General features: G+C 37.6%; 2 protein-coding genes across 4 annotated transcripts; one reads left to right on the forward strand and one right to left on the reverse strand.

Moving 5' to 3' along the window:
• Positions 1 to 271: 271 nt before the first annotated feature.
• On the reverse strand, positions 272 to 7,369 carry LOC119990889 (ABC transporter G family member 28). Its single transcript, XM_038837020.1, has 14 exons — positions 6,876 to 7,369; positions 6,675 to 6,751; positions 6,064 to 6,336; positions 5,664 to 5,727; positions 5,420 to 5,566; positions 5,182 to 5,216; positions 4,736 to 4,809; positions 3,259 to 4,175; positions 2,710 to 3,006; positions 2,029 to 2,517; positions 1,644 to 1,792; positions 1,180 to 1,469; positions 886 to 1,019; positions 272 to 803 (listed from the first exon to the last, which is right to left on the reverse strand). The coding sequence occupies exons 1-14, from the start codon at positions 7,109 to 7,111 to the stop codon at positions 647 to 649; spliced, it is 3,339 nt and encodes a 1,112-aa protein (XP_038692948.1). The 5' UTR covers positions 7,112 to 7,369; the 3' UTR covers positions 272 to 646.
• Positions 7,370 to 8,325: 956 nt separating this feature from the next.
• Positions 8,326 to 15,194, forward strand: LOC119990809 (OVARIAN TUMOR DOMAIN-containing deubiquitinating enzyme 12-like). Of its 3 annotated transcripts, XM_038836920.1 has the most exons (11): positions 8,326 to 8,385; positions 9,560 to 9,958; positions 10,040 to 10,212; positions 10,671 to 10,744; positions 10,922 to 10,976; positions 11,881 to 11,955; positions 12,062 to 12,135; positions 12,223 to 12,271; positions 13,921 to 14,005; positions 14,217 to 14,273; positions 14,701 to 15,185. In XM_038836920.1, the coding sequence occupies exons 2-11, from the start codon at positions 9,640 to 9,642 to the stop codon at positions 14,784 to 14,786; spliced, it is 1,047 nt and encodes a 348-aa protein (XP_038692848.1). In that variant the 5' UTR covers positions 8,326 to 8,385; positions 9,560 to 9,639; the 3' UTR covers positions 14,787 to 15,185. The 3 variants fall into 3 exon arrangements, with proteins under 3 accessions (XP_038692848.1, XP_038692849.1, XP_038692850.1); XM_038836921.1 differs by lacking the exon at positions 14,217 to 14,273 and having other exon boundaries at positions 14,701 to 15,194; XM_038836922.1 differs by lacking the exons at positions 13,921 to 14,005; positions 14,217 to 14,273; positions 14,701 to 15,185 and adding an exon at positions 12,393 to 13,913.
• Positions 15,195 to 15,466: the final 272 nt, after the last annotated feature.

Consider the following 15,466-nt stretch of genomic DNA (forward strand, 5'->3'; position numbering starts at 1 on the left):
TTAAGGGTTGTCAAGGCCTAAGACCACGGCCCAATAGTTTATGAAACCCTAACCAAAACTGCTCGCCGGGCCAACCTATTACACACATGAAGGCCCAATTTAAAAAATCCTTTGTGACAACGTGTTGGGTCTTAGCCCAACTTATCTGCAGACTTGATGGCTCGAGTTTAGGTTCATAAAAAAAATCAATATGAATAGAAAAGTGGGTTGTGGTAAAATTTATAATTACTCTAACAAAGGACCTTAATAAGGGAAAATATTTATGCAATAAAGTCCCATGTGCTGTTTAATAGTCTTTTGAGACCGTCTACGTTTTGTGGGCTTCTGAACCTTGTAGTGAATCACAGAAGAAGAGAGCTGCAATAACAGACTCAAACTGCATTATACGGTTGTCTGTCATTCAAGGGTTACTATACAAGTAATGATACTAATACAATTGAAACCCAACTTGTGTTCAAGTTAGGATAACTGGTCTACTTCAATGCATCTGAATGCGATCATTCCTGCGAGCTCCTCTATTCCGTTAGCATGTTATATCGCCTTTTAACGATTGTGTTCAAGGCCGTATGAGTTACTCTAGAAGCTCGAGGACTTTATCAGATCTTTCAATGTCGTCCAAGAAGAATGGAGAAAAGCAAGGGTACATCTACTTCTTTTGGAAGGTCACCATTATAATGAAGGCAATGACACGACTGGCTACGCCGGTGAGGACAAGGAAGAATAAGGAACTACTGTAATGATTAAGATCATATCCATTTGTCATAAGCGAACCACATCTTGTGATGATCCACACTCCAGAATATCTGCAAGTAATAGAGTAAATCAACGTCAGTAAACGTAAAATTGAGTAAAAGCAGCATATGGAGAAGAAAAGTTCTGTCAAACCTTTTAGCATTTGATACCACAAATGCCTCCAAGGCCCACTTGGTGTAGCACAAGTTGGATATTTTCTCCACAATTTTGCTGTTTTCGGTATGAGTTGCGATCAGAGTCAAAACGACGGGAAGAAGCACTGACCACTGCATTAACAAAAAGAAGAGTTCTCAATGGCTATGCATAAGCGAGGCTGTTTGCTGTCACCAGCATAGGCCAAACCCATCATATATGCTAATGTGTATGTGTGCGCGCGCATGAAGTCATCAATTTTCTGTGGCTCATGAGTTTTTTATTAGTTCTCACCAGTTGGGCTGGACCAGGTTCCAAGAAAAGGGCCAATGCGTACGCTATGCCTGTCACGCAGTACACCAGACAGACTAAAACAATATAATTATCTGTGACGGATGATCTAGGATTATTGAAGAAGTAGAACATTGAGAGATACACCAAGGGCTTGATAATTGTATTGAAATGGTCAACTGTATCCTTTGAAAGAAAGTAAGCCATGGAACTCATCCCGGAAGCACTTTCTCTCCAGTAGTGTAACTTGTCCATAGAAAACGATCTCAACGCCGCAATTTTGCATAGGAGAGCTGAAAGTTAATAAAAAAATGGATGGGTGAGAAATTTGATACTCGTAGAAATATACCTGTGAAAGCCAATAACAAACTGTTCACCAAGTGTTAATACAATACATTAGCAGATTTGAGGGAGTGAATGCACATTGCAAGATTGAATATCCAAGAATTTTGAAGATTTTAACTTACAAACTGCAATGACAGTGTAGGTATAACCAACTGCCCCAAAAGTTTCGTCGCTCACTTTAGCAAGTGTTCCTAAGCAGATTCCAGCCAGCAATAAAATCAAATAATCTACAGCTTGTGTTCTCGCTTCTCGTAGTCGCTGCTTACCAACCCTGGAGAGAAGACAGTTTCAGAACAAATCAAGCTCAAATACTTTAAAGAGTGCAAACTAAATGACATTCCTTGAGCAGCAACAAAAAGATGAAGTTTTACCCAGACAGAGTCCTAATTTTATCAGTTTCCATGTACATCCATACTAACCAATACAATAGGAAATGAATCTAGAAACTTGATTGGAGAAGAACAAGAATGATTTAGCAAAAGTCTGAAAGACGAGATACAAACTCACCTCCCAAGGAAGTATTTGTATTGCCGAAAGACGCCAGGGGTTTTTCGATCAGATAAGTCACCTGATTTTAGAAAATTATGTTGTAAAGTGTCTTTCTTCATCTCAACATTACACTTCACATCCTGCCAAAAATCTCCAGCAAAAGACTGTCCATCTCCACCATTAACCGAACCTCCTCCATGAGCAGAGTTTTCACCGGCAGATGCTGCCAATCCATCAGCACTCTGTAACATGTCCATGGGAACTGGATAACCATTATGTAGCATCCACCTAATTGGAAGTTGCTTGTAAGTAACCCCTGTGCTTGTTTTCGGTTTTAATATTCCTTCCAGAATGTCTATGAAATAATCTGGTGGATTAACACGCTCTGGAACATTAATCCCAAGGCCAATAAAATATTCTTCAACTTTTTTCACTGGTCCGTGATATACTGTGAGACCACCCTTGGCTAGAAGGATTAAATCATCAAACATCCTGAACAAGGTGTAGCTGAAAGACGAAAAATAATTTATCACTTCATAATTACTCGAACCTTATGCAGAGGTGGATACTATTTTGTTTACCTCAAAATCTTTTGTAACATAAAAAATGGAAGAATGCACAATTTAGAGAAAGATCAAATGAAAGATATTAAATTTCATAGAGAAAAGGATTCTTATGATTTTAAACAAGTAATTTTACCTCGGTTGGTGGACAACCATGCAAATATTTACTCCTTCAAGAGCTTCACGTCGAAGAGCTCTTAATAATAATTGGGAAGATGAACTATCCAAACCAGATGTGGGTTCATCTAAAATCAGAAGTGAAGGTTCCATGACCATTTCCAGCCCAACATTTACACGTTTTCTCTGACCTCCTGATATTCCTCGCTTTTCTACTGTCCCGACAAGAGAATCCCGCACTGGCTGCAAGCCCAATGACTCAATGACTCTTTCAACAACCAGAACTTTTTCCGGTTTCGGCAAATCAGCTTCGAGTCTGCAAAATTTTAATATCAGAAAAAGAAATGTGCGAGGAAGATAGGAGAGAAAGAAAGGGAAAAAATGGCAACTCGACACAGTGACTTCCAGAGATCCAGTATACGTGTACATATATAGATTTTTTTAGTTGTGCCGCATAGGCATCTGCTTATGTGTGCGTATGAGAGAAAAGTAAAGGAATCTAGAAGATAGATTAGATATGAACAAACATGCACGGCGCATCAGTGGTGCCTGATAAAGTGAGGCCTACCTGCATCTTGCACTAAACCAGAGATTCTCCTCCACTGTCAAGTTTCCATGCACAATGTCATCTTGGGGGACAAAACCAATAACTTTTTTGTAGGATCGAATAGGTTCCATCTTCCCATTTACAAGAACCATACCAGACATGGTGCATCCAGCTGCTTTCCCAGTCAAAGCGGAAAGAAATGTTGTTTTACCAGCCCCAGATGGGCCCATGACGGCAGAAACTCGACCAGGCATCAGTTTCCCAGTCACACATCTAAGCAAATGCTTGTTCTTCCCTTTCAAAGTGAGGGTTAAATCCTTGAAAGCAACCTCTATCATAAGCCTCTTTCTAATTTCAATATCACCAGCCATTGAGATAACTCCGGAGAAGGTCAAGTTTTTATTCTGCTCTTGTAAAGCTTTTTCCCTTTCAATTTGGCCATATGCATACCTGAACATTTGGCTTTGAGTATGCAACTGCTTACCCCTAGGTGCATTCTTTTTGTAGTTTTTATCTCCTATCTCCAGATTGAACCCTTCATCACCCTCAGGGTTGCTCTCAATTTCATGCAGCATTTGTGTGAGGTTGCTCTTTCCCTTTTTCTTCCCTTTAGCTGCAGCAGATGACTGCCCTGTAAAACCCAACGGATTAGGTGGTAAGGCAGCATCCAATCCAGGTTTAGCTTGACCCAGACCTCTCAGCTGGTCTGGTTGCCTTTGAGATTTCCTGCGAGAAAATGTGCGTGATAACTGTGTTTGTAATCCAATTGCATGCTTCTTAGCAATGTCTTTAGCAGATTTCCACTTCTCACGAGCTTGTGCAGTTTCTCTCACAGTTTGAACTGCCTTTTCCCTGGTTTTCGCCTGTCTTCTCTCTCGAGTTGCGAGAACTTGGTCAGAGCAGTTAAATATAATGATAAGCACAAAACTTAATCCAGCCTACAATGAATGAGAAAAATCAGGTTAGACATTATATTCAAATGACCACAAATTTAGAGTATACAGAGGAACAATGGAATTGTTGAGGCCACCCAGTTTGTTTGAGAGGTTGAAAAAATGATTTCATCAAGAATTGCCACACGCAGAAAAGAGTGCCCATCATTTTTTTTGATGCTATAAATATGAAAAAAGAAAATAGCAAGTTAATTTTGCATAATATCAAAGCATTGCGATGGATGCATTGCAATCAAGTTATCGATTGGGTTAACCCAAGACCCAAGTACCTTTTCAATGTGGAGCAATATTGGCACCAGGATGTATTCTAGCGCCAAAAGATTTTGTTAAGAAAATCAAACACTTGTACTTACTATATATACTTAAGCGCAAGTCAAAGCATACTCAAGCAAAATAAATAATTCGCAACCAAAAGCTGTTAAGAAATCAGGTAAGCATGGATGAACTTAGAAATTCACCGTGATGGAAATATTTATCCCACAGATGTAGGAGTCATAGAGGCCCTAATCTTTTATCATTTCAAGAATTAGAAGGCAAACACTCACAAAAAGTAAGACGCCGTATGCAGTGATGTTCTGATTTTCTGATTTTGGCTTACAAGTTGCCAGCCGAAAGCAACCTGCATGTTCAATGGTAAATGTTATATGCTCTCAAAACCAACGAGGCAAAGCTAATTAAATTCACATTCAAATGTCATAGAGGTTTTCTAGACAAGTGTAGTGATGTCAAGTGCAAAAGTATGTTCCCAACTCCAATAATAGACATGCACATGAGAACATAACAAAGAATGGTCCTAATTTAAATGTGTGGCTGTTAGCACTCAGATAAAACACTAGCATTCAGTGACGCGATTGCCCATTGTCCTTAATTCATTTCAAAATTGCCATGAAGGTTGTATTAGAACATTAAAACAGTCTTGGAAGACAATAAAGAAGAGATAAATCCAAGTGTCATTGTGCTAAATTCATTTCAAAGAGGTTGTGAAACTTACTTTGTTGAGAAGTAGAACCTGTCCTGCAGAAATGCCTGAAATATTGTAAATGAAAACAAAATCAATTAGTGGCAAAGAAAAGAGAAAATATGACCATAAAAAGTTTGAGAGTTAAAAAACTACATCTATAACTAAGCTGAGCTATTGATAGCTAAATTTTAAAAAAAAAACGAAATAGCGTATGGCAATGCTATAGGTGACAGCTAGAAGTTCCGGGATAGTTCTCAATAGTCAATACCCACTACTGCATGGAATTTTCTGGACTGTAGATGGACAGTATGATCCTGCTGAACAGAATACTTCGCTACTACTCTCTATATCAGCCCAAACATCGGCACCCCCACAGGTATGGTTTAGCTGCCCAGGAGGAAGTTGGTAATGGTATCTGCATGATATTTCTGCTGATAATTATTAATGCAAGCTAAAGCAGAAGAAACTGCAGAGATTCAACAAGAAATATCAAAAAAAAATAATAAACTTACGGGTCACATATGCCTGTCGTTTTATTTAGTTTTGCAAGTGGGCAGAAAGCACCCAACGGGCAAGCTTCATGCAACACAAAACAAAAGGAAAAGAAAATAATAGATTGTCAGGATTTTGAGTCCAAAATATTTCTTAGAGATGACAGAAAAAATAAACAAAGTCAGAAACTTTTGTAACCTAGTACGACCATTTGACAGCCAATCCTACATTTGGTCAAACTGCGCAACAAAATTCAAATTTCAAAGGAGCTCATAGGACACGGTACATCACTCCCAATTGAATAACCAATTATTGCTCTCCATAATTATAAAAAGGATTTTCCAGCAAGTGACTATACTTAAAACATGAAATGTCATTCGTGATCACAATATCATCATTTGCAGGTTTTCAAGTACTTACGGATCATGCAAGTAATACCATGAGGGCAGAAGAAACCCTCACAACAAGGTGCACAAGTAGCAGTTCTAACAGGCATGTCCTTCGAGTTTTTGAGATCAACTTTCTGACCACCAGCACTGCAAGCCCATCCTGGCTCACAACCAGATACCCAAGAGCTCAAATTACAGTTCTTGTTAGGTTTTAAATAATTGGCTCTCTTTGACCCTCTTTCATAGAAGCTAGAGAAGTAGAACTTTATTTCTGCTGCTGTGCACAGACGTTGTGACATATCTCCTATGGAATCACCAGAAAACAAAAATCAGATATATTATTCAGGTGCAGTCAGCAAGCAATTTAGCAGAAGTAGCATGACTTTTGGGGACTTTTATTTTAGAACCATGAACAAGATAAATACACACTAGAATGTGGTTCTGTCAATAATCTGGTCAAGATGAACCTCATTACGGAGTTTACTTGATTAATTCTGAACTAGTAAGTTGTAAAACGTTCAACACCATTGTGCACTTAGATTGATCCCAACAATAGATCCAAACTACAACACAATCCCAGGCGAATGACCTATATTGATTGTTGCTTGCCTTTGAAACGAAAATCGAGCCATTGCATGTTACCTTTGGTTTTTTTGGCGCAATTGGACAAGAACGCCGTATTTTTTGAGAAATTGAATGCCGCATCCCAATCAGCATCCCTGACAACCAAAAAAAAAATGTCCAATTCCATAACGGACTCCAACTATTCGATAAAAGTTCCGCCAGAAAAGAAACAAGCATAACACAAGAAACGAAAACAAAGCTAATAAAAGAGTGACGTACACATCCTCTATGCAAAACCCAAACTGCTCTTTGATGTCATCTTTAAAGACGGAGGTTATATTAGAAAAGCTTTTAAAAACCATGTCCGAGAAGATCTGTGCGGCGGCCGGATTGTTATAGCTGCTCTCATCTTGACACGCAGCCGGGCGCGGTGAACTCAGAACAATCACGAACAGTACGAAAACAGAGACAAAATGAAGGCGACCATCCGCATTAACGTTCTCTCTACTGCTCATCGCTATCTCCAACAACACAAAACCTAAATAACAAATTATCCTCCCTTATGCGGGCATTGTTGAGGTGAAATGCGTAATGTAATTGCAAAAGCTTGAAATGGCAAGCGCGTCCATGTGCGATTGATTGAAGAGACATGGAGAAGAAGGTTAGGGTCCAGAATAGGAGAGAGAGAGGGGGGTGTGTATTGTTCGGAGGAAGAAATGGCGGGGAGAGATAATTGCCGTAGGAAGAGGAAGGTTATTGAGGGCGCCTCAGGGGATTTAGTTTAGGCCGTTGTACATATTTCGCTACGCAACCGTCGCATGGGTCAAGAAAAAGAAAATATCCCTGACCTTTTGTTGACTAGTTGTTTGCTTTTTGGGAAATATGCTTCTACGCCTCTGAAATTTTGTCTGATTGCGTAAACATCCTTGAATATATTTTGCTAGTGAAATTATATGTCAACATGGAATTTAATTGATGAACCAATAATAAGGTTTTACTATCAAAGTTATTAATTCCTATTAATAATTCTAAATTTAAACCATTTCTATACCATTAGATTTTTGGGTAGACTGAAAATTTTCATACCATAACACCGTTGGTAAAAACATCAACAGAAAGTGTCGATTGGGTCACCCATAAGAACAATCACAATGGTAAAATTTTATTGGGCTAACAAAATTATATTGAATTTTATGTTTTATTGATGTGATTGTATTGGAATATGTGTTTTGCTGATGTGGCTGTATTGGGAGACTTGTTTTGTCGATGTGGCTGTATTAAGATTTTTGTGTTTTGATATAGTTTTGTTGGAGATAACATGAAGACATGAAATGTTGTTGGAGGAAGAAATAATGTATGAGAATTTATGTTTTGCTGATGTAGCTGTATTGGAAGATGTGTTTTGTTGATATAATTATATTGGGATACGTATTTGATTTAACTTTTTATTTGATAGAAAAAATGTCCTATTGCATTTGCTCTAAAGTGAGATAGGGCAGGGTACCCCTGTGCAATTGAAAATCGACGGGGTCTATTCAGTTTAAATAAAAAGCACAGGGGTGGAAAGTGAAGGACAAATTTCAGTAGATATTTTTGCCGTCAATTAACGTCGTTTCTCTCTGACAAATTTTCCGTGAATAAATCCATCACATTGAAAGCTGAAAACGTAGTCCAGGTGACGTCCGTCACTTTCCATTTTGATCCCTCTGTAGATTGTAAATAAGTAAGCCTTTTTTAAGTAAGCAATAGCATTGCATCTTCTCTGGCTGTGGCCTGCTTTGAGCACAAGGTGTGTTTCGATCATCTTTCTGATTTCGTTTATATTTTTGATTACGAATGTGTTCTTCTCAAGAAATTTTTTCTATTTATTTTTTGAGAATTTTTGTACGGTTCTGTTTGGTTACCGAGAAAATCTAGCTAAATACAGGAATAGTGAAGAAGAAAATGTGTGTAGTTGTCACTTGAAATGCTATTCCACACCGAAATGGTTTCTCCTTCGGCAATGCCATTTGTTTGAGCTTAGAGAGGACAACTCTGTTTTTTTTTTCCTTAAATTTAATTTTAATTATTGTACTGAACTACTGATGCGTAGTTGAAATTTGATTTCATCTATCTTTTATCCTGTGCTGTAGTTTTTGCTTTAATTCTCTATTAGTTATGAAAGTTTTCTTCTTTTTTTTGGGTATTACTATATAGCTTCTAAGAGTGAGATTGAAGCGAAGCCCCGTTTCAATTCGCAATTACTTAAATTGGAGAGAGAAACAGTTCAAATTGAGATGATTTTTAGGATCTATTGATGAACTTCAGTAAATACATAGGTTTCCATTTGTAAGCTACGCGTGGGGGCAGGAGATGTGACTGAAGTAGGAGTGTTATAGGCTCGAATAAATCTATGATAGGTTTTAGCAAATCTTTTGCTTGAGTTTAATATATCAAGTTTCTTGTACCATGTGGATCTTAGTTCGTCTAACACTATCACATTGTGTTATGTAGCTTTCCTCCTAAAGTAGCTCAGTTACTCATTTGTTCAATTTATATTGCTCAAATAGTCAAATTTCTTGAGTTTTGTCCACATTTTTGTTCATGCTTATCTTTATACATCAAAATGCATGAGAGAGTTATGAAGTTGGATTTATAAAGCCATATTGTTGTACTTTTCCCCAAATTTTCAGGATGTTTGGCATGCAGCTGTTTGGGATTAATACCAGATTATTTAGTCATTTGTTCCCTTCAATGGCTCTAACTTTTTATGAAACATTTTTTTATTAAAATAGGATAGAGGCATTCAGAGGGCTGTAATTTAGAAGGGACTCCTAGGAAGATGTTTGTTTTAGAAAAAGAAATGAGTAATAGCACTTAATCCAACACTTCCTCTTGCTGATGGGTTTTTTTTTTTCTGAATCCAGATTTATTTTTGACTTGAAAGACATTTTCTTAATGTGGAATATTTTGAATTCCTGCAGGTAAAATCACACTCCTACTGTTCAGACGCGCTTAGAATAAAATAGATTGTTGGTTTTGAAATTAGTTGTGTACGCTGCAAATGATAACACATGAGCAAGATCCTGACGTTGTTAGGTGGGGCCTCCAGTTGTTTGAAAGTGATCCATATTCTAATTGCGGGTATTGTGGCACTATTGCACAAGATGATACTGATTCTTTTACTGGAAAATATTTCAAGGAAGATCAGTGTGACCTGCAGTCGTACAATGTAGAAAGTGATGAGCGTATTGGACATGCTTTTCAAGCACAGCTTGGCATTGGAGATCTGCCTGAATCTCCACATGAAGGGGAAGAACATTCAGAAGCATGTGCATTCCAACAAGGTTGGCTGGATCAATCCATCATAAACTATGGTTCTGGTAGGTTTTCTTCTGACAAATGGCAATCTAGATGTGAACATATAGGTTGTGAGCTGGGTAAATATCATTTGCAATTTTTAGGTCAGGAGGGCCAAGAGGAAGAGATAGATGAGATGCTACCTCCTAGTTCGTGTTCTAGTCCTCAAGAAATGGCGTACGGTGGGCAGGAGTGGTCTTATCCACTGAAGTTGGCAGATGAATATGCTTTTGATGGCGGAGTTGAAAAATGGTTGAATCAGATGGTCTCTGTTCCAGTAAGTGCAGTAGCATAAAGATAGCCTCTAATCTCTGATGAATTTTTTCGGACATACGGCATGTTCTGTGGTTTTGGGCCTACTGGTTTTAATTTTATTCCTTGAGCAAGTTTAATTGCCACTGCCTGAGTGTTATCTTGAATTTGGGATATCATGCTTAGGTCTACTGCCATCTGTACCAACCTGAAATGTTTTTTGAATTTCTACACTGAACGAATTTGATGGATTGTTTTCATTTAAATTTCACATGCATACTAAAGTAATTTGGGTCTTTTGTAAGTTAATTTCTCTAATGAGGGATGCAATATTTTATTTAATAACTGATAACTAAATGACTGATTAGAGATAATATTTACATTTTATTCTGACCTCTTCTGATGTTTGCTTTGGCCACTTGACTTTGACATCCTCGAAAGTGCCCGCGATAAATTTTGGTATTTGTTGCTGGTTTGGTGCAGCATGTTCCTAGAATCAATGGAGAAATACCCTCCATTGATGAAGCCACATTAGATCATCAAAGGTTATTGGACAGGTAACTTGTCTGTATTCTTTTATATGACTTATGTGAATGGTTTCTTCCTCTCTTTCTTTTCTTATCCATCTTCGTCTTTCTTTTTTCAGATGTACATCTTCTTATGTCTTCTAGCAAGTCTTTCTATATCTATAAAGGGTGTGAAATGTCATTGCTATTATGCCTTTTCTTCTGTAGACTGCAGGTGTATGATTTGGTTGAGCGAAAAGTTGACGGTGATGGTAATTGTCAGGTTAGCTATTTCTGGCTCAATTAAATTAAGTTATTTGCCATCCCTTAGTTTTCATAGCATCACATGGGGCATATTGTCATGGATTAAGAAAGCCTTCCTTTGCGTCAAGTAATTGAATATTGCAGTATTAGTTTTGACTCCGCCTTCTTCTCACTACTTGCCTTGTTCAAAGCTTAATTATTGTCGTATCACTTTTCAGAATTGGTGTTCCACTCCCTTTTCTGCCGTCATATTGTGATATATAATTTTAGAATATTAATTTACTCCATATATTTCACAAAAGAAAATTATTGTTGACCTTCTAACTACGTCTTAATAGACTTGCTAATCTTTAAAACAGGGAAGTTGATGGATTTTCCCCCTCCCTCCATGTCATGTAAACTAACAGATTAGAACTTTTAGTTATTATGCTTCTCTATTCGTTACCTATCAAGTATGGTCTATGGGGTAAATTTGGGTTAATATTCATATGGCTCTTTGGTAAAGTGCACTTAAGGTGTTATCTGACAATTGACATTAGTATATCAACTGATAGACTTATTCACATGAACATCAAAATGAATCTTGCAGCTGCATCATGTGGGGTATGATATTTGTGATTCTACATTGCTCAGTGTGTGTTTGGGTGCAGTGCATCTCCACATGTAAGAGTTGCCTTCTTTCATGCATATGATAGCACACGACTTGTTCTCCTATTATTGTTCAAGGTTGTATCAGAAAGTTTATGGATGTTCTTCTTGGCTTAGACACACACACATATGATCTCCGTTGCTCATTCTGTTCGTTTTATGGTAATTTGGTTGTCAACTCTTGGTGCTGTGATTAACTTACTGGTGGTCATTGAAGTATGGTGTTTGGTATAATTCATACACCTGATTTCTCATTAAGTTGATAATGTTACCAGTTTCGCGCTCTCTCAGATCAATTTTATCGAACTGCTGAGCATCATGAGTTTGTGAGGCAGCAAGTTGTAAATCAGGTTGGCTATTATAGTTCAGCCTATAGTTCCTTAAGTTAATTGAGTTGTATTTCTTTGTGAACCTTACATATATTTGTTCCTTATTTTGCAACATTCGGATTATCAGCTTAAGTCTTATCCGGAGATATACGAGGGATATGTTCCAATGGCTTATGGTGACTATTTGGAAAAGATGTCAAAGTATATCCCTGTTACTTTTGTTGACTTGATCATTCTTATTATGGGTAAATCTTGACTTTCCTTTTACCACAATGCGGACAATAACAGGAATGGGGAATGGGGTGATCATGTCACTTTACGGGCTGTTGCAGATTCGGTAGGATTCTGTGACTTTGATTTTGCTTTTTGATTTAACTGAAACTATTGCTATTATTGATAATTCTTATAAGTAAGCTAACTTGCAGCACATTGCTACTCTATTTTAATTCATTTAATAGGGGTGCAAAGTGGATATTGAAAATTGGTTCTCCAGATGCAAGCATAGCAAACATATACCATTGATCAATTTTTAATGCGCTTCCTCTTTTGATTATGAAGCTTGTGGATCTTCGCTATGACAAGCTAAAAACTGTAGGGGTAAATACGGGCAATGACATGATTGGTTTTGTTTGAGTTTGAGTTTGATTTAGCTAGACTGTTGGAGCTGATTTGGGGTTTTGGAGTTGCCTAACAGAGGAAGAAAGGAGAGAATAAAACGGACATTGAATTAAAAAGTGTGCTGTGAATTTTACAGTAAAACTGCAGTTGAATTTAGCTATCAAACAGAATACATGATTATTCCCCAGTTCTAGAATACAAAACATTTCTGCAATCTAGTCGTCCCCTAAACTTAGTGCAAGGATAGCAAACATATACTGTTGGTCGATTTTCAATGCCCTTCCTTGTTTGATTATAATAGTCACTTTCAGTAAAGAAGCTTGTGGAGCTTGGCTATGACAAGATAAAAGAACTGTAGGGGTGAATCCGGGAATGATATGGTCTGTTTGTTAGTGTTTGAGATTAATTTAGCTAGACTGTTGAAGCTGATTTGGGGTTTGGAGTTGCCTAACAGAGGAAGAAAAAAGAGAATAAAACGGAAAATGAATTAAAATGTGCTATGAATTTTACATTAAAACTAAAGTTGACATCATTTTAACTGTCAAACAAAAAATATGATCATCCTTTTAACTATCAAACAGAATATATGATTATTCCCCAGTTCCAGAATACATAACATTTCTGCAATTCTAGGACCCCTAAACTTGGTGCATAGATGTTACTCATGGACCTACTCTTGGTAAATACATCAACTAATCGTTTTTCAGACTTCACGAAGTGTATATAGAAAATTATAAATCATGCATTGCTTGAGTATCTCCTTTATAAAGTGCATCAACTTTAGTGTGCTTTGATTAGTCACCTTCCCTTATTACTAGCAGCCGTATTATGGAATCACACACTCCATAGCCATGACTCTATAGTCGAAATTTCACTGCATTCTGCCTCTACAGCTGCTTCTTACACCACCCCATGACTAGGACAAAAAACTTCAGCAACATCAAGTGATGCGCCTAGCATGCACTCAATTCGCTCAATTTGCATCAGCAAAGGCTTCCAATTTTATATCCCCATGCTTCAAAAATAGGATTCCCTTCATTGGGACTGACTTCAAGTAGAATGAGGTTTGATAAGCTGCTTGTGGAAGAGGATCTTGAGATCATCCATATATAGTCACTTCAATTGAACATGCAATATGGTCTAGTGTGAGTCAAATATAAGTTTTCCTTGAAGACACTGCATCTTTTCCAAATGGGCCAGTTGTGCGATATTTTTTGATTGACATGGATATGTGTGTTCTTTATTATTGCCTCTCTCCCTTAAACTCAAAATCTTCTAATCATTACCCGAGGCTGGTTGTATATCTTTCTCTGTTTGCAAATAGATTACATATTCTGCTGTCTGAGACGTGTTAGTGATTGGTTGCAGTACGGTGTTAAAATATTCGTTATAACATCTTTCAAGGACACTTGCTACATCGAGATTCTTCCAAATGTTCAAAGATCAAAACGAGGTATGTTTCATAGCATGTCTCATGAAAAGGTGTCTTAAGAGGGAGAGGAGCGAGATTATGTTACAGTGCTAAAGCATGATAGTAAGCATGCTATGGTCACAGGCCAAGCCAATCTGTTCATCACAGTTTAAAGATTTAATAGAGATTCTGAAAAGCCATATGCATCTAGAAATACATTATGTCTTTTTTGTTGTTGACTTGTTCTGTGCAGTAATTCTTCTAAGCTTTTGGGCGGAGGTTCATTACAACCCGATATATCCACAAGGAGGTAAACATCAACATATTAATATCAAAAATATTCTGACACATTCTTCCGGGGCAGAAAAATAAAGAAATAGATGATGTTGTTGTTTTGTAGATTTCCACCTAGTATGAATAACGAAACTGCTCCTTTTCCAAATAATTGCCATTTACTGTCATGGGATTGGGCCGGAATACAGTTTGATAGAGCATTGCGTTTGGTGAACAATAGGTCATTTGTTGGTTTAGCGATGACATCGTGATTTGCATATTATGTGAACAAGTTTTGTCATAGGATTGGTCTATTGCTGTTGAGCCCTTCTTAATCAATTCATAGGATTTCATTCTCATTTAATTGTTTTAAATGACATTATCTTGTAGGACTACCTATTTTCAACTCTGTCTCAATCAAAACTATGAATTTATACATTAGATTCATCTTGACTTTATTCCAGATTTGCCTGCATTTGGAACAAAAAGGAAGAAAAAATGGGAGATGCTTCAGAACGTAAACTTGGAGTTGCCAGATGAGTACCAATGACTTCATCCTGCCAGTGATGGATTCTGCTGTATTAAGATCTTGATTGCTTACATTTCACAAGTAGTTGCCGCCTGCTCATACCTCTTCTATGGAAAATTTCTTGACGACACACATCGTTAAGAAGTCAGTAACTGCACTGCATTGATATGGTTTGGTCGCCATTGTACATGTCCTTCAGACTTCAGTTGATGCAAACCCCATTCGGCATTCTTTCTTAAAAAAAGAAAAAAGAAAAGAATATTTCTATTGCCGCAGAACTTCCCTAAAACTTCTGCTGTAGTGCACTTCATTCATCAGCCTTTTTGTTCCCTTGAGTTTCCCACTTTTGTGGTCAATTGTTTCATGCAAGGTTTTTTGGCTGCATGTGATTTTGAGCATTTTGAAGAGAGCACAAATGTGTATTGTTTGTATTATGTAACTCAGTGGCCTTCAATCTTAATTGTTTTCTCCTGCTTAAGCTTTCTATGGTGTCAACTGTCGATCAATGTTTGAACTCGAAAAGGTTTATTACTGGGATAAGCAGCGGTCCTAATCAACTCAAGGACCCAATTGTCAAACTTTTGTTCTTATTTGGCTTGGGCCCTCAAGGCCAAGCCCATAAAAAGTAAAATATCGCCACTGGAGCGCTCGTTTGATGCTGCAATTCGTGGCTGGGCCGAACCAAAGACAAGAAGGCTGGC

The sequence above is a fragment of the Tripterygium wilfordii genome, chromosome 22, assembly GCF_013401445.1.
Source record: "Tripterygium wilfordii isolate XIE 37 chromosome 22, ASM1340144v1, whole genome shotgun sequence".
Classification (NCBI taxonomy): domain Eukaryota; kingdom Viridiplantae; phylum Streptophyta; class Magnoliopsida; order Celastrales; family Celastraceae; genus Tripterygium; species Tripterygium wilfordii.